This window comes from Hippocampus comes, unplaced genomic scaffold (assembly GCF_001891065.2).
Source record: "Hippocampus comes isolate QL1 unplaced genomic scaffold, H_comes_QL1_v1.1 scaffold39, whole genome shotgun sequence".
Classification (NCBI taxonomy): domain Eukaryota; kingdom Metazoa; phylum Chordata; class Actinopteri; order Syngnathiformes; family Syngnathidae; genus Hippocampus; species Hippocampus comes.
Genome location: NW_017842054.1, coordinates 1776215 through 1794100, shown reverse-complemented (window position 1 = coordinate 1794100; position 17886 = coordinate 1776215). Strand labels below are relative to the sequence as shown.

At 48.3% G+C, this 17886-nt stretch overlaps 1 protein-coding gene across 13 annotated transcripts in view; it reads right to left on the bottom strand.

Moving 5' to 3' along the window:
* Nucleotides 1–896: 896 nt before the first annotated feature.
* The window catches only part of LOC109510046 (reticulon-1-A-like), an 18302-nt gene continuing 1312 nt past the window's right edge, over nt 897–17886 (bottom strand). Inside the window, exons 2-11 of one of the 13 annotated variants that reach the window (XM_019860070.1) lie at nt 14527–14565; nt 13317–13367; nt 10820–12384; nt 10549–10711; nt 3377–3584; nt 2516–2654; nt 2373–2442; nt 2215–2261; nt 2062–2120; nt 897–1801 (exon numbers count right to left, since the gene is read on the bottom strand). In XM_019860070.1, coding sequence (XP_019715629.1) covers nt 1759–1801; nt 2062–2120; nt 2215–2261; nt 2373–2442; nt 2516–2654; nt 3377–3584; nt 10549–10711; nt 10820–12384; nt 13317–13367; nt 14527–14565 — 2384 coding nt within the window. In that variant the 3' untranslated portion in view covers nt 897–1758. Of the gene's footprint in view, nt 1802–2061; nt 2121–2214; nt 2262–2372; nt 2443–2515; nt 2655–3376; nt 3585–5667; nt 5772–8165; nt 8292–8587; nt 10407–10548; nt 12385–13316; nt 13368–14526; nt 14566–17886 lie in introns of those variants that run through there. The other 12 variants (XM_019860068.1, XM_019860071.1, XM_019860069.1 and 9 more) reach the window with 12 other exon arrangements.

The following is a 17886-nucleotide window of genomic DNA, read 5'->3' as shown; positions in this document are numbered from 1 at the left end:
TCCATGACACGTGACCACTTTCATGTTGTACTTCTTGGACCGAACCATCGATTCGACTTACCTGACGACAGAAGGCAACTGTCGCGTCGGCGGTTGCATGTGTGTCTTTTGAACACCACCGTTCGATCCTTTGACGTGAAATCGAGAGCTTTCCACTACTCTCGTCATCTTTTCTGACAAACCGGAGAAAAAAATAATTGGACGAACCTGCCCCCTCCTGGCGCAGCTGCGAGCCACAGCAACTGATTGGCCGCGCCTCCCCTCCGACTGCCTCGTTTGGCCTCGCAGCGACGACCATGAACAATTCCTTTCGAGGCATAAAATGGGACCAGAAAGATGATTTTCCCAAAGATCATTTGAATCATTCATCTGTCACGTCATACACTTTGAATAAATATGGAAAAAAAACACCCATTTCGTTTTGTGTTTCTTTTTTAACACTGCAAACGCACACGTGGATCAAATACTGCCCCAATTGGAACGGCCACTTCGAATAACATGAATATCCATCCATTTTCTAATCCGTTTATCCTCACGAGGATTACGGGCATGCTGGAGCCTATCCCAGCAGTTTTTGGGTACAACCTGAATTGGTTGAGAACCAGTCGCGATCACAGTCACACCTGGGGTCAGTTTGGAGTGCCCAATTAACCTGCCATGCACATTTTTGGAATGTGGGAGGAAACCGGAGCACCCGGAAAAAAACCCACGCAGGCGCGGGGAGAACATGCAAACCCCACACAGGAAGGCCGGAGCCAGAATTGAACCCACGACCTCCGCTATGTGAGGCGGACGGGCTAACCAGTTTCCCCCACCGTGCCATCCATTACAGTATATGAATAGTCAAACGAATATGAATCAAAGAGGAAGTAAAATATATTTGAAGTCCTGGTCCATTCATCTTTATTCTAGAAGCTTTATTGGTGGATAATGTTTACATCTCACAACGCATTCCACAAACTTTTTCTGGTCACAATTTGAAGTATGAACAAGTTGATCACATAATTTCAAACAAATGCTGCAAGTTTATAAAGAGTTGAGCTCCATATATAATATGCCTTTTTTATGCCTTGGTTGTTGTTTTTTTTTCTTTTCTTACTGAATTGAAAGGATTTCATGTCGTAAACGTGTTCCTTCCAACACGACACAACAGCCATGACACCAAAACAACGAGACTGCCAAATGTTTTCTAGAAAGAGGATCCTAGCGAGTTACTCACAAGCTGTGAAGATGATGACGACAATGATGAAAATGATGCTGTTGGCAAATGCTCAAAGCCCCGTCCACCCCACCTATCATCCTTTGCGCGCAAAACGGACATCTTCCACCCATGAGGAGAAAGAAGCCAGCTGGAGGGGCGGGGTCAAACAAACCAAAAACAAAACACCGGCCTGTCTCACTAACGTGCTCTCACGTACAGTTTCCTACAACATTTTTTCCCATATAAATTAACAAGTGTCAATCGGCAGCCACAAAAAACAACGACCTAGGGAGCGTGTGACCTCCCCCAGGGAAGCAGGATGGGGGGGGGGGCAGTACACACAGCAAGCAAACTTTCTTCTTTGTCTTCTTCCAAAAAAGCCAAATTTCACAAGTGGAGAAAAAAGAGAAGTGTTTTCATGATTTGACAAATAAACTTGGAAGGGAGACGCCTACTCCCTTACATTCCCCCCCTGGCTAACGTGGACATCAAGCCCCCTTTCCCATCCTGAGCGTCCAGCCAGCCTCCGTTCCGCACTTTGTCGCATCTCGTTCTCGTCACTCAGCTTTACGTTTCATCCCAGGAACTTTGGCCTGGATCCTGGAAGACAATCAATCAATCAGTAAATAAATAAGACAAAAACTCAAATTGGTGTTCCTCAAGGCTCCATTCTGGGGCCTTCCTCTGTCACGTCTCGATAACATTGGAAACTTTTTCATCTATTTTAACAAATATTTATATCATATGTATAAACAAATTATTTCGCTTTCATAACAATTTTTTTTTTGGTTGCTTTAATGTCAATATTTCAAATTATCGTTTCGCAGACTTTTTGGTAAGGTGAACTTGAGTTGACTTACTTTCCAACGATGTCTTTTATTTGGTTGTTGACCAGCGCCAGGTAGCGATCAATTTGAGCCTGCAACATAATAAAAAGCAAAAAAAAAAAAAAAAAATCAAATAAGAACAGGAGGCAGAAGGGCAAAACGGAAGATGTTCAAAATACGACGAACCTGGTGCTTCTCGTAGATGATGGGACAGCTGAAGGCTCCGATCACGGCTAAAGGGAAGGAAGACACAAAATGGTCACATTGGACATGGCAATCGGTGTAAAAGTTGCGTGTGGGCACTGAACGGGAATGCGCCGCAGGTTGGAAAGCCTCTCACTCACCCAGAATGACCAGCGTGAGTCCGTTGAACAAGGCGCCCACATAGGTCAGTACCCACATCAGCACGGCAAACTGCAAAAGGGCAGCAATAGCGTGAGTTTCTTGAAGGCGGGTCAAGAGGTCCGAGAGCGAGAACAAGTCGCACCTTGATGGAGTCCACCAGGTCCTCGACCAGGAAGAGACGGCGGAGCTCGCTGACGGTCTTGTTGATTTTCTCCAGGAGGACGTCGCTGTACTTGTGCACCATGTCCTCCGACAGCGTCACCTCACGCTCCAGGTACTGCCTGCCAGATGCGCGGCAAGCTGTTAGCGGATCGCTCCCTCAACATTGCTATGAAGGCGTGAGCACTGCGTGTACAACTTGAGGCGAGCCTAGCAAAGCTAACGGGGCGAACAATTTGAAATTTTGGAACAGATTTGGGCAAGCATCATGGGAGTTGATACCTTTGATTTGCTTTCGCGGGCCACATACAAGGATGTGGCAAGCCCTCGGGCCTTGCGTTTGACACCAATGGGCGAAGGAGTACGCCAGGCGGCTACGCTAATGTTAGCCAACAAGTGGGGCAAAGCAGAATTTCGTCTTCTCATTATTTCTGTCCGCCTCCTTAGACTCAGTCTCGGCTGTTCATCTTTTGGAAAAATACATTCACCGTTGACGGAGGCAAATTTCAAAGAATAACGACGGGAAAGAAAAACAAGCTTGCGCAAGCATTTTAAGTCACTTTCAACCGGCTTCAGCATAATCCCTCAAATCCAAAACAAAATCCAGCATTTAGTCATCTCCGTTTTTTTCCAATACGCAGAAAAAAGCCCGTTTGATGAAAAACAAAGATGTCGATCGATGCTAACGTGGGTCTGAAAAATGGAAGAAAATGTGTTAATTGGGGGGGACGAACGAGTAGCATTTGAACGGCGGACATCCGTTGAACGGTTGGGGTAAATCGCGTTGCCAGCTTGGCAACGGAACATATTTGCCTGATGAGCGGAGGCGGCGGGCAAGACTCACTTGAAGGGGTGTCCCTCATCGGACTTCTGGATGGCCTGCAGGACGCCCTTGTAGATGCGGAAGCAGACGGTGACGGAGAGCAGCGCCAGGCCAATGTAGGAGCAGACGCTGACGATGCTGCACGCTGTCAGTGACAGCAGCAACAGCAGCACCGCGCCGAACACCACGCCCGTCGTCTTCACATCGCGCCAGTACAACAGATCCACCACTGAGGGAGGGCGCCAACAAAAACATTGACAGCATTAATTGGAGACTAATTCATGTCACCGTTGCTTCTATATCCAATTCTTCTTTTCGATTCGATAACAAAAAAATGAATTTAAAAAAATCATTTTCATGCCTCGATTCCAAAACAGGACGCGATTTGGAATGGTCAGTGAAGAAAACGCACAAAAATCAACAGATTGGGATGAACGTCCTGGTTTGGTGGACCAACAACAAATGAGTGTGGGCAGGAGCAGAAGTTAGTTGTAATCACATTTTGTTCTTTCTTTTTATTTATTTATTTTTTGCATGCAACCACGTGAGACGACGCCTTTCCTCGAACGGGGTCGATTAGCTCCGGTTTAGCGGCCGAGCGTCTGCGGAGGAGCTCATGGTACAAAACAGTAAGAGGCAAAGAGAAAGTGGGCGCGGGGTAGCGCCAATGCATCAGCGCGCCTCGGGGGCTTGGGCTAACCAAGAGCATGGGATGGATGACGGGAAGGTCAGATGACGTCTTACGCTTTCTTCGCGGCTATAAACTGAGATGACTCAGCACCTTTTTTTTCCCCCTTCATCAACCCAAGGGCCAAAGCAGACTCAAAACTTGTCCGCTTGCTTTTCTCTATCCAATGGCGCGACAAGTCTGCCACGACATCAAAATCCCTGATTTGGAAGAGGGGAGTGAGGAAGCATTCCAAACGCATTCTTGACTGCCTAATCCCAAGGCAGCTGTGATTTGAGATACGACTAACCCAAACTGTGGCGTGCTGTGTTTCGTGAACGTGAAGCCCAGAAGAGTCGCCCTTTGCATCAATCAATAGCCAAGTAGGCCTCAGTTTCAAAAACATTGGTAAGTACATCAGCCCCTCTCGGGCGGCATTGCAAAAATGTTGACAAATTAAATACCAAATAAACTAAAAATTAAGTGGAAAATGATTTTGCAATAAATTTGAATACAAGTAATCAATGGAACAATCAATGTAATTTATCTATTATAAAAATAATGCATAGTGACAGGCCTAAACTGTTGTATATTTCAAAGAGGAAAACTGGCACTCCATATTGCTGTACTTTATGGAAATTAATGCAGTTGTTAACTTTTACATATATTACTTTTATCAGATTGGCTGATTGGTTCGGTTTTCAGTCTACATGTGTTGCTGCACCCTTTGTGTTCAATCTGTTGCCAGACAGTTTATGGCGCCACAACACGGATGCGATTTAGACATAGCATGAGGTAGACAAGTGTGATGTGCTTTCCAAGACACAAAGTGCAGCTCTCTGTTTTCTGCTGAGTGTGAGTAAACTTCCAAGTGAGTGGCAAAAAAACAGTTTGACACATTTTTTGTGTGTGTGAACAATTTTTGACTTGACAATTTGCCAAAGTGCTGCTCCTTGTGAAGCGAGTCATCGTGCAGTGCTCGTCTCTCAAGTCTGTGATTGCAAGCCAAGACAAACAGTAAAATAAAATTTGGCAGATGTTAATAACCCCAAATGAGACAAATGCCCTTGTTGCGGCGTGATTGTAGCTATGATTGTATTCAGTTTGTGAACTACACGATGTTGTGATTAATATTTGTATGACATCGTCTCAAAATCCGACGACGGCGACATGAAGAAGAACAAAAGAGGCGGTACCGCGGTCCAACTGCAGCCGCTTGGCTACATATGGTCTCAGGCGGGCGAGCATCGCCGGAGATCGGGCTAAAAATAGAGCCCGCATGACCGAGTTCAGCAGCGGCCGCTGATCCAGTTTGTGCGCCGCCGTTCGCTTCGTCACCATCCGACCCGAGTGGCAAGCATCGCATCGCGAACCCCAAGCAGGCGTGTGAACGCCATCCCCAGGCGGCGGACTGGGCGCTCTGCGGCAGTACAAAACGCCGAGCCGACTCGTCCCGCATGACCTCCGCAGGGGGGCCCCGCTCGGCGCTCTGACTGACGCGGACGACCGCTTCCCTCGCCCCCACCGCCAGCAAGGTTGCTCGTCATCCGCACGTCCGCCCCGGCAATACAAAGCAAAGCGGCCGCGACGCGCGTCCACAAACACGCGAGCGAAAGAATGAATCAAACGCGACGATTGGACTGACCCTGCTTGGCGTCCATGTTGAACGTCCGCGGAAACACGCAGCTGCCGCTCGGAAGCTCCGCCCACTGACGACGCCACGCATGCGCGGTTCCACGCGTCTCGCCGGGGAGATGCGCGCGACCGTCGAAAGCGAGAACGGCGCGCGAACATGCGCAGTGGTGTCGAAAGCTTCGAGAAAAATCCCAAGCCAAACTTCAGTGCTCATGCGCCACGTTGTTGATCAAGTTTAAAGTGTAAACGGGTTTGTGTAAAAAAAAAAAAAAAAAAAACCTCACTCTAAGTACATTATTCCAATGCCATGTAAAATAGCACATTTTAATACAATAATGCATTTACATTTAATTATACCTGATTATTTAAAAATGTTCGAAATAGTGTGCATGTAAAATTGAATATTTGAGGCATTCTCAATTTAAGTGAATTCACAAATTGTAATTAAATGTTAAAAAAGGCACACATGTAAAAAATAGTTAACCCTCATAAAATTACACTGGACCAATTATAATAAAGTTGTTAAATGTACAGGGTTTTTTGAAAAACAAAAAAATAAATATTCATTCTACAAACTTTGACTGTTTTTAGGTGTTATTTTCGGATTTTGGGCGTACGTACACTTTTAGTTTGAATCGTACGCACGCTTTGATCGGCGAGACCTCAGCCCTGTTGAGTGAAATGGAAATCAGCACACGTTAAGACTTGGCTGGCTGTGAACGGGCTAAACCATGAGTCACGCTGCGTCTTGAGTTATGGAGTTTGCATTGACTGTATTTTGCTAGCGTTTGGTCAATAAAGTGATTGAAAGTACACCGGCGGCTGTCTCCATCTTTCCTCGCTCGCTGTGGAAGGCCTACAATTCATTCTCGGCACCAAATGGCACATTGGACTTGAGCTTCTTTTGTGAAGTTTGAAACGATTCCAAACTTGCGAAACAGATACAAATAGGCTAAAATTTGGCGAGGCCGTGAAGCCGCAAAAAGCGAGCTGCAAAATAGCGAGGGACGCCTGTAAAACCAACGGGCCTACTGGAAGAAACTAAATAACCGCACGACCGTGTAAAATCCACTTTGGCGCTGAATGCAGATCACTTGACAGGAAGCCAACGTGCGGTGAGCACATCCCATCATATGACCTTCATCAAGACCTCCTCCGCCAACCACCAGCCTTCTGCTTCATCAGCTTCCAATGATGAAATGCCATTGGAATTTCCCTCGGGGTGAGCAATACATTTGCCCAAAAGGAGGAAACCTTCATAAACTATGAGAAGTGATATTTGATGAGAACTGATGATGACGACGCAAAAGGAAATGAAATGTTCGGCTCAGAATTGCAGCGTCCAACTCAAAATACGATTTCATGCCAATAATATCAACAGACATGCATCATGCTTTCATTGGTCGTTTAGCTACATCGTGAAGAGCAGACCAAAATTCACAGCTAACTGTCGGAAATACACCGGAATGAAGTATTTGGACATCGTCCTGTGGTATCGATATTTGACGTTGGTGTGGCCACACTGCGTCGTTAAGAGAAAATAACGTTTTTAGTGTCCAGTCCCAGTCAAAGTAAATCAGGCGTCACTTGAATGATCCGCCCATCTTCCATCGCGCTCGTCTTCCTGAGGGTCCCGGCTGAGCTGGAGCAAGAGGCAAAGTACCCAAAGAAATGTGCACCAGATTTGTTCATTCGCGTATTTGTAGTCCCATGCGACCAGTCATTCGGAACGCTTCGACCTCCCCTTCTACCGCGCACCTTTGGACAGAGCGCAAGTGCGGACAAAGGTTCATGTCTCGATGTTGCAACGATAACGCACAACTCCCGGCTCACAAGCAGACAAAACGCGCACACAAAATAGCAGATGGGAAATCTTGCGCAACCAGAAGACGATCGTGACTCGAATGATCGATGAGAATGTTTGCGCTTTGGGTGAGAGTTCACGTTTGATTAAGTCAGAAGACCAAGTCGGTCAGAACCCTTTTCCTGAGCTCAGCGAAAAACAATTCATGTCTGGTCCAGTCCACGTTCAGTGAACATGGACTACGCATAGTAAAGAGAAGCCCAGAGAGAGATTCTTTTATATGCTCATTCCTTTTTGCCAAAATTTCAAATGGCTCACTGACAATCTGTTCGGATCATCCTCGAAGAGGAAAACCGGCCAGTTTCACGGGCTTCACAGAGCCATCCAAGGAGAAGAGACTCCAGTACCCTGAAGATATGTCATCATCGTCATGACAAGAAGCAAAGCGACGAAAAACGTCAGCCCGCATTGGTGGCTCAACTTGTCTTTAATCTTACCCAGCAGCGCTGCTGGATATTACGTAAGCCGCGTGTACCCAAGCAAAGTCTCAACATTTCATCTCTTGAAGAAGCATCGTGCCCCACCGGCCCAGTTTCACGCGCTCCACTGAGCTCCGAGGGGAGCACAGACAGCCGATAACGGTGCCCAACACAACATGTCATCTCATCATGTCAAGAAGGAAAGCGAGCAAGATGTCAGCGTACCCTGCTGCCTCCACGCAGCTTTGCTCGTGTCCACGCGTGAAGTCTCCATGCCGGACAATCACAGACGCACATTCCACATGGACGCCCGCTGCCGCTGCACTGGCAATGAGGAAGAGGGAGGGAGGAAGGAAAAGGGAGGGTGGTGGTGGGGGGGGGCGGGGATGGCGTGGTTCTAACACGGCAAAAGGGCCAATGAGCAGTCAGCTGACCGTCAGCCGCCGGCGCTCTGACGCAGCAACAAAAAGAGCCTCAGCGCTCACTTCAGTGATTTGGCAATAAAAGTCAGGCTTCCGGACCTGCGCAGGTACAAGGCGGACCATACACTTTGAAATGTCGTCATTTTACGACATTCGTACTTATTAAACGCCATTTGAAATGTATTTGTCAACATTCCTTCGCCCAACACTGCGACAAACATGAACTTTTTTTTTTTTTTTTTAACTAATAGGTGTATATCAAGCCAGGCCTGGAATTCCAAAATAGGGCTTTAAGAGAAGGGTGAGTTAAGTTTTCAAAGTCAGGGTTAAGGTTTCAAAGTTTGGTTTCGAGCCGGGGTTCATGTTTCAAGTGGCCGTTTCATTTTGGCCGACTTTTTAACTCCTTCTAAAATCCAAGACGTCACCGTTGTGTTTGTGAGCGACGGGGCTCCGGCCTTTCAATCTTCTCCCATGTTAAACAAGGACGCTTGAAAAGTCGGAAGTGGACCAGAGGTGTGGATGTGCATGTGCCCCGCCCTCGACTCGCCAGCGGTCCGGGGGTGTACCCTGCGCCTCTCCACCAATTTCAGTTTGGGTCGCCTCCAGCTCACTCTTAAGCGACCCCACCGCGTGAGGTGGAACTCTCCAGAGAAGCACTGAGTGGATTGATGGTTTGTAAAAGATCACAATGTGCCAGTGCCCAGTCTTTGGTCTGACTACCCTCTTGCCAAATCGGTGCTTTCGGGGCATTTCTCACAAGCGCAGAAGCATTTCTGCTTCAGTAGCAGTAGCAGGGTAGCTCCACTTGAGGGCAGCCGTCTCCTCCAAAAGTTAACCTCACCCAAGCAGGACTGGAACGGTGCAAGCCGTCAGTAGAAAAAGCTTGTGGTTGAACTCCAGGACGAGTCCATGAACCGCCTGACTCCACATCGTACCTCAGGCTTTGGTTGGAATGATGTCATCTTTTTATGACGATTCCATGGCAGTGTTAGCGGCAGTTCCCAAATACAATGTCACTTGCATGTCGACAGCGTTGGTTGCGCAAAGGTGCAAAGTCTGTCTCAGCGCAGCCAGTGACATTTCACCTTCATCTTGGCCGCTTTATAAGGCGGACTCAGGCAGAAATTGCAAGTATGCGCCTTATCTAGCCTACGAATCGACACTTGAACGTCACCCGTGCAGATTTACAATGACAAACGGGACCCGATGACCTGTTCCAAGTTGTAAAATGTCAAGTCACTCCCACGTTCATACGAGTCAGCTGGACGACAAAATCTTTGCTGACAGTTCTCTTTCAACAGACACCTTGGCGGATCTGCCAGTGTCGCAATGCAGGGAGGAGGCTTGAATTAGCAGGGGATCTCGCTCTCACACACACAGAATTCACCCGCTAGAAAATGTCAGTCAAGACTCAGCTGAGCCGTCTTGTGTCGGGTGAGTCAGGTCTTTTGTGTTATGCTTGCTTGCGGCGGCAAGACGAGCGAAAAAGATAAAACACGTCTTCAGCCCTGTGCGAGCTTGTCGGCGCACCAGAAGCATACGCAAGTTGTGGAAAGGAAAGGAAGCAAGACATTTGCGGGACTTCTCTTCGCAGGACATGGACCTGCATCCTATTTTCGACAATTATCTTTAAATCCGAAGCAAATGTGCAATAATGAGCTTCCACGAAATATCGAGATGAAGCGTGGGATATTTGAACAATGAAATGTCGGCACTGGTTTGGTTATTTTGCAAAATGGCATGGGTGGTAAAGTGCTTTTTGATCCAGTTGGGAGGAGGGCGGGCGGGGCTCCTATCTATGTGACATGTCTGTGGGTGAGTGAGTGTTGCCTCCTCAGATTAGCATTGTGGCTTATTCGCTCCGTTAGCTTGTGCATTTGCGGACTGGTTTAGTTTGTTTAGCTGAAGCACAAAAACAAACAAACAAACAAAAAGCATTGGACTTACCAGGGTTAATAAAATGAATGGGTTAAATGAACAAAGAAATTGCCAAAAAGCACGGATGGTAGAAAGTGGAGGTGGCATCGAGGAGCTCACGAGGCTTCTGGTCGGTTGGGAGAAAAAACAACGGCGACAAACAAAAGGGTGATGGTCATTCTATGGATTAAGATGGAGAAGGCAATGAAAACGGAATGTGGAGGGATGGGGCGGCTGGGGGGTGCCATGACCAAAGTGAATTTGTTTACCTGCCGAAATGTTCACGCGTGGCATGTTGAACGGTTTGCCGCTCTCCGCGCTCTCCTGCGCCACCGCCTCTTCAGGCTTAAGGACAGCGGCATTTGGGCGCGCCGTTTGGGATGCTGGCTCCCGAACAGAGAATTTATCTGGATCGGGATCAGCCTTGCTCTTCTGGGAGGAGGACTGGGTTAGGAGCAGGTAAGAGCTCTGACTTGGAACTTCCGCGGCTATCTCGGGAAGAACCGGAGCGGACGCGGAAATCTGCTCAAAGCTGCGCACCTCATCCACGGGGATCTCCGGGACCTTGGGGGCTGCAAACTTGGAAGTATCGAGAGCCTCGAGAAACTCATCGATGACTCCCTTCGGTGGTCTCTCAATGAACTCAAATTCCTCGGAGGAGACCTCATGCTCAGAGACCTCGTCGGCCACCTCGGGCTCCTCCAGCTCCACCTTGGTATTCTTCTTCTCCACCTGGAAACTGGCAGGGTTCTTGGTTATGACCTCCAGGACCGGAGACAGAGAGTCTGCAGTCGGTGACTCCGAATCGGAATCCTCGGCGGGGGCTTTCTCACTTTCAAATTCAACGGGCTCAAACTTTCCCGTCACCTTGGGAGGAAGGTGACTTGAGAACCAATCTTTCTGCTCGACCTGCTTGACAGGTTCCTCGACTTTCACCTGCGCTGGGGTGGTTTCCTCAGCCTCTTTGACCAGGTCAAACGCACCGAAGCGTTTCACTTCTTCATCTTTTGCTTTGTCAGACACTTTCACTTCCATCTCATCCGCCATCTCCTGAAGCAGAGACATTTTAGCATCCAGAGCAAAGGGGTTGTTGGCTGACAGGTTGATCGGGGGGTTGGGCGACTCCATCATCCTGCGTTCCAGAATGGGGCTCTGCTCGTCCGGACTTCCCTCCGAGGAGCCAGAGTCCAATTTGTCAGGGTTGAGCGGGGAAGACTTCAGGATGTCTGGAAGCGATGGTGGCAGCGTCGTATCCTCTTCCTCCTCCTCTTCATCTTCCTCCTCGAGGTCAGATGAGAAGTGACCGACTGGCTGCCTGAGGGAATCGATGGCTTTCATGCCCGACTCGAACGTTTTCCCCTCATCTAAGAATGATGGCGGACTATCCTGGAGTTCTTCAGATTGTCGGGACTGGACAAGATCCGGAGTGGGACTGTCTGACACCTTGACGGCTCTGGGGTCAGACTTGGACTCGCCAAAGTTGTAGGAACCGCTGTCCGCCAGCGGGGAAAAGCCATCAAATGGGTTATTATTCTTCTTTGCCTCGTACATCAAGTCGTCATCTTCATCCGAAGGGTTGCTGAGCAGCTCCGACTCGTACCCGGGAGAGCCAATGGCGGCCGCTTCCTTGGAAAAGGAATCCATCGAGACCTTGGCGTTGTCTTGCGATCCGAGAAGCGGTGAATCCCAGTGCTCTGTTGGGTTAGAGGAGGCAATGTCAGACTTGACAACCATCTGAGGGGTGACGGGGGAGACTTCTGAACTCGGATGCTTCTCCTCAGGTGAGAAGGACACTCCGCTGTCTTCACATAGAACGTGAGGCCCCGGGTCTTTCCCTAAGCTCAGGTAAGGACCGGTTAACTGATGTAGTTCACCCTTATCCTGACTGAGGCCCGGTCTGGAATGTTCTTCGTCATCCTCCCAGGACATTTCCTTGGACCGGACGGCAGGGGCCCGAGTGCAAAAGGAGCCTTGGGATACGGCGGATCCCGGAGGATAGGGCTGGTTGGGGCTCTCTGTCAAAGAGAGCTCTTCCAGGGAATCGGGGGAGTGGAGGGGAGAGAGAGGGGAGATGGGAGCAGGGGAACCACCCTTCTTCCCCAGGTCTTGAAGAGAAAGGGGAGGAGGGAGAATGCAATACAGCACATATCAAAAGACAAACTCCATTCCGTACAGTGCCCACCAAACCTGGGTAGAACGCGTACCCGAAGCCTTTCGGAGCTCAACACCAGACAAGTGCTGCTGAAAGGTGAACTGTGGTTGGTGGACATGCTCCTGGCCAGGGGGGCAGCCACTCGCCATCATGCCAAAACATGTTTTTTAGCTGGGACGACTACAACATTGAGTCAATATTGAACCCGAGTGGTGAAGCAAACCAAATGAGATTCGTGAGAACTCCTGCAGTGGTCGGCAGGAGTGTTTTTGGTATTCTAACCTTGAGCTCTTGCAAGGTTATGGGGGACAGCGACGACCCGCCGCGGACAAGACTTTGCAGCATTTGTCTGGTGTCCATCTACACATACGTGCTCTGTAACAGGAAGGCCATCCAATATCCGTCCCAGGTCTGGCACCAGTAATCCATGTAAGGCGTGGTCGACAAACTGTTGTATAATGATTCTTTTCAAAGCACAATACGTGACAACTGGCAGGTCAAACGTCTTACGACTTCAGACCATTGAAGAGAATCATTATGAGCTATAATCGACAGATTGTCATGCTTGCCTACAAATGCCAACGGTCACAACAACACACCACGAGGCAGTCCATTGAAGAGAATCATTATGAGCTATAATCGACAGTCAAGCTTGTCTACAAATGCCAACGGTCACAACAACACACCACAAGGCAGCGCATAAGTGCCACACAAGTCACACGTGCGTCATGCTGCAGGAGTTGAAGTCTACTTGTGGCATGCACTTCCGGTTCTTTTTTTGCCACTCGAGGCGAGTGACGGGAATACACAGCGGCGATGACACGACAGTGGAGACGAACACAAAGACGAGGAGGTGGTGGTGGGGGTCGAGCAGAGACAACTTGCCTGTAGGGAATTGCATCAGAGGCTGAGGTTTAGAAGGAGAAGAAGGAGCATCTGCAGAAGAAACGACAGAAAGCGGCAGAGAGCGAAATCAGTCAGCTTGTCATGACAGCAGAAGGGAACGAAGCATCCGTCTCCATCGCCACATCTTCAACAGTCAGACCACTTCCTGACTCATCAACCTCAAAAATGGGACGTCCCATTACAGCGATGAACACAAGAGGAAGACAGACGGATGAGCGATAAACCCCGGATGGCACCAAGTGTGTGCGCACTCAGCCAATGTTTTCTGTTCGTTCAATACTGCAAAGAAATTTTGAACATGTTTAAAATTTGTTGGCGACAAGAAAAATTGTCTGAGACCATTGAAATGGTTGACTGACGTCTTTGCAACCTTGACCGAACCCTGGCGACAAAAACAACCTTCGCCACGTGCACCTTGCAAACCATCGTTGCTCGGTGACACATTACGGACCAACCCACTCTACGAGTCATCATCAATTTGTGGGAAATATAATTGTTTCCTCTGTGACAAAAACAATCGTGATTTGCAGTCGTAGTAGGAATTACCAGGAAGTGACATCTTATCGGACGTGAAGGCCAGAGGTGAAGCCTCCGCATTCATCGGTAGCAAACAAGTAGCTCTGAGTTTAAAGAAAAAGTAGATCCCTCCTGCTTCCTTGTTTGGTTTTGTTTCAGCATTCAATTACACAACAGCAAATGAGCAACAACTGGTTAAATATATGTATATATTGAAAATATATACTTTTGTTTCCTATTATTCGATGAAAACAGTGGAATAATCGATACAATAACCGATGACGAAAATATTGACGAGTGACAGCCCTAATGAAATAAAGCGGCTTCTGTGGGACGGATTTTGTCTTAAAGTACTCGAGAAATACGCTTGTGTTGGGTAGAAACAAAAAGACTTTGTCCGCCAAGCGCTTTATCCATCAGCTCGGCGCCAACTTTGTCAACTCCCGCAGGACTCTGGAAAATAAAAGCAGGAAGTGGAAATGCCGAGCGAGGAAAGAACGACGTCAAACAGGGCGGGGGCACCTTTCATCAGGACATTTCGAGTCACCAATCAAATAATCAACTTGGCCACAGGTGATCTTCATCAAATCAAGTGCAATGATCAAAATGAATCATGCGTCCGATTGGTCGTCAATCACAGACGATGAATCTGGCGGAACGTTTGGTTGGTTACCTCTGGGGCCCACGTTTAGATTCCAGCCCTGGACACAGCCTAGGAATGAACCAAGAACGACAACCTTTAGCTTCTTACTAGCGCAACAATGCTAACACTCCCCAAATCTTCATTCAACAATAACCCTGAAAGCTCTATTTGAGTGCAAAAAAGGTGAAGTCATACAGTCGTACCTTCACATCAAGAGACTCCATTCCACTCAGAGGATCATCTGTGACCGAGCGACATTGTGTCCGTTATTCCAAATCCTAATTTCTTCTCAACGAACCTAACTTTTACTTTGAATAAGATTAATAAAATACAACTGGGTCACCCAAAAAAAAAAAAAAAAAAAAACCCCCACAAAAAAAAAAAAGGCCCCTTCTTTCATGTACACATTTAAGAACATCTTCATTATTGTGTTTGTAGTTGCTCCTGTAGCGCTAACTAAGATAAGTACAAGATTTGAAAGAGCCGTTCAGTTGGACGCCGCGCTCTCGCAAAGACAACCTCTCAGCATTAGTGTGTTATATGCTGTATCTTGGAATAAATTACCATCAGGTTTTATTTCGGGAGCTCACGTCCAAAAATCAAGTTCATTGCTCGAGTGACAACAGTGAGCACCATTTTCCGTGTTTTTCCATTTTAATTATAGCCAGCAGCTAACATCAAAGCCATGCTCCACAATCCCAAAATGTGAAGAGAATATCACAGAAGGACTGAATGCAGAAATGAGGTAAAATTCAATTTGCTGAAAAGTATTTTTCAGTGTGTTTAATAATTTTCACCTGAACTACTTCATGAACTTTTCTGCCATATATAAAGATAAAGACGAACGAGAGAGAAAGAAAGAGAGAGAGAGAGATCTATATTTTTGGGGATAGACGTCACCCTTTCCAGCATTACCTCCAATGACTCAGCAATTATGAGTAAGCATGACGCGGGCCGTGGCAGTGCCCAAAAAATTGGACCCGGGGGACAGATGGTCTGCTCACATTTGGTGGTCCGCCTGCCTGTCTGTCTGTCTGTCAGCTGCCGCGTGGCGGCACGTTAACCAAAACAGGCCAGCGCTCGCATCGGCACTCCTCTGTGACCAGGACACCAAGACAACAAACAGTCCAGTAATCCATCTGACCCGACGCCTCAGTGACACACTCCGATGGATGTCGCTGAGCCGAGACAAGCATGTAGGTCAATCGGACCTCCGGTCATTCTCACGAGAGGCGACGCAACAGTCACAGCAGGAGTCCTCAGCTCCAGACTCCAGAGCGTTAAGGAGCTTTGAGGAAGCCAAACATTTTGAAAGATGAGCTTCCATCCGGGCCAACCAAAGCATCAGGAAGTCAAGATGATTTTGGTTGAAACACTTGAACAGAAGGTTTTGCAGATTTGAAAGCATTTTTACTTCCATTTCTTTCCGGCAGTGCCGACTGCCTGCTTCTATGCTGGCAACAAGTACACGAACACAAATTGCTGGAACACGGATCAAGGTACTGCCCGACCTAGAAGGGGCGGGGATGATACCTCGGAAAGTCCCACAACAGAAACGAGGCTATGTTACAGTCGGCATTCAATCTGATACGGCGCCGATACTCCTGCAAAGAAGTGTCATTGGAGCCCCTATCCAGAGTTCATGAGTCATGTACACTGGGCAACGTGGAAGGAACGAGGGTCATCTTCGACTGAACCAAAAAGACAAGAAAAGATTTTGTAGATTTCATCATCAAGAGTTAACTATAAATTTGGGTGGGGGAAGGGGTTCTTTAATTCAGTGGAAAATTGGAACTGGGGCTCACAATGCCATATCGCAACGGCTGTAATATTAACTCGGAAACTGTGAACGTGTTAGGCTTCCTTTGTCCCCTCGACGCAGCATCAGTACCTTTCATGCAGGCCGGCGATGCAAAGATTTAAACCAACAGTGCCTTAGAAAAGCAAATGACTTGAAGCTAGGCTTGCTAAGCTAAGCCTAGTTGCGTCTTTGTTCCGTTTGTGGTTTGGTCCATTAGGCGGCCCCGCCCTGACTCCCTGCCTGGCTCTCCCCCTCTCTGGCTCGCTCTGCAGGCAGGCTTCTTGCATGCCTGCAGGCCTGTTTGCCTGCAATCTGCCTCATCTCCATGTACAAAGCCAACTCGCATGAACAGATTCATTCTTTCGTTCATTTTGCCCCAGGATGTTCACCCTAATCGCAACGGGGCCTCTCTGCTAACTAGCAGTGTCCAGGGCGCTGGTTAAAGGCGGTGAGCTGTGAATAGAACAGATTAGCAATTCAAACACAGCTTGGTTGTAGCCACAAGGAATGAGGGTAGGATGATGCTGGAATCGGGGAGGAGATGCCGGGAGAAAAAAAAAAATGCGTGGCCACGTTTTGCGGATTCCTTTGTTGTGACTAATCGGAACTTAGCCGGTCTCCCATTATCGGACAGACCCGCGGCGCCTGGGCAGCCGAATTCGACATGGTATGCTGACTTGAAAGAACTAAAATCCTTCAAAGCCCGTCCAAAGGACCAACGTACGACACGGCAGCTAGCAGAGGTGTGAAGAAACAACAACGAGCTCCCGTTTTAGTGGGCGAACGTCAACAAGCTCCTTGGGAGTGACCACCAAGCGTGAGTGCGGCAACTCATCCGAGGTGGATTGGCCATTTTTTTCACGTTTAAACATGAGCAAGGTGGTTATTTCCCCGCCACCTAAGTGCGTTCACTTTGACTATCGCTGCCGATTTGCTACGAGTCCCAGAAGAGGAGCGATTCGGTTTGTCCGATAAAGGAACCAAGACGGCAGATCGCAACGGGCGGAGGCAGGGAGCAGATGCACGCTGCTCATCAGATCAAAAGACCCCACAAACATCGGACAGAAACGTAGTCCTACCTGCTTACGCGAATCAGAAAGGCTGAGAGAGGGTGGGGATCGGCGCTTTTCGGCGTCAAACTAGACGATGATGCAGCACATCATCCTGTGACGTTTGCGTCCAAACAGGTGGGCCGCGTCACACCCCATCAGACGTTTCCGCCAACACAACGCTAAATGGGTCTCTTTCCTTCAATTTAGCTTCTTTTGAAAAGGCCCCCTTCACCTTTTAAGTTTGCTTGGTGTCATTGGCGTTCGACAAATGTGGCTGTCTTGCCATTGTCGCCGTCAAGCAGGCGCGGAGAGCCGCCAATTAGCCGCTAGCTAACCGGCTGTCTGGAAAAGCAGCCAGTTCGCTGATCGTCAGCACAAAATGAGCCTCCGCGAAGGAATCGCGTTTGCGAAAATTTGATTTTTCTCCCGACCAAAGGCCACCTAAACGCGGCGGGGCCACGGCGGTAGCCTACGGGTTATGCGAGGCGCGCTAGCCGCATCCAGACGTCCACAAGCGGGCGGCAATTGTTGTCCGAG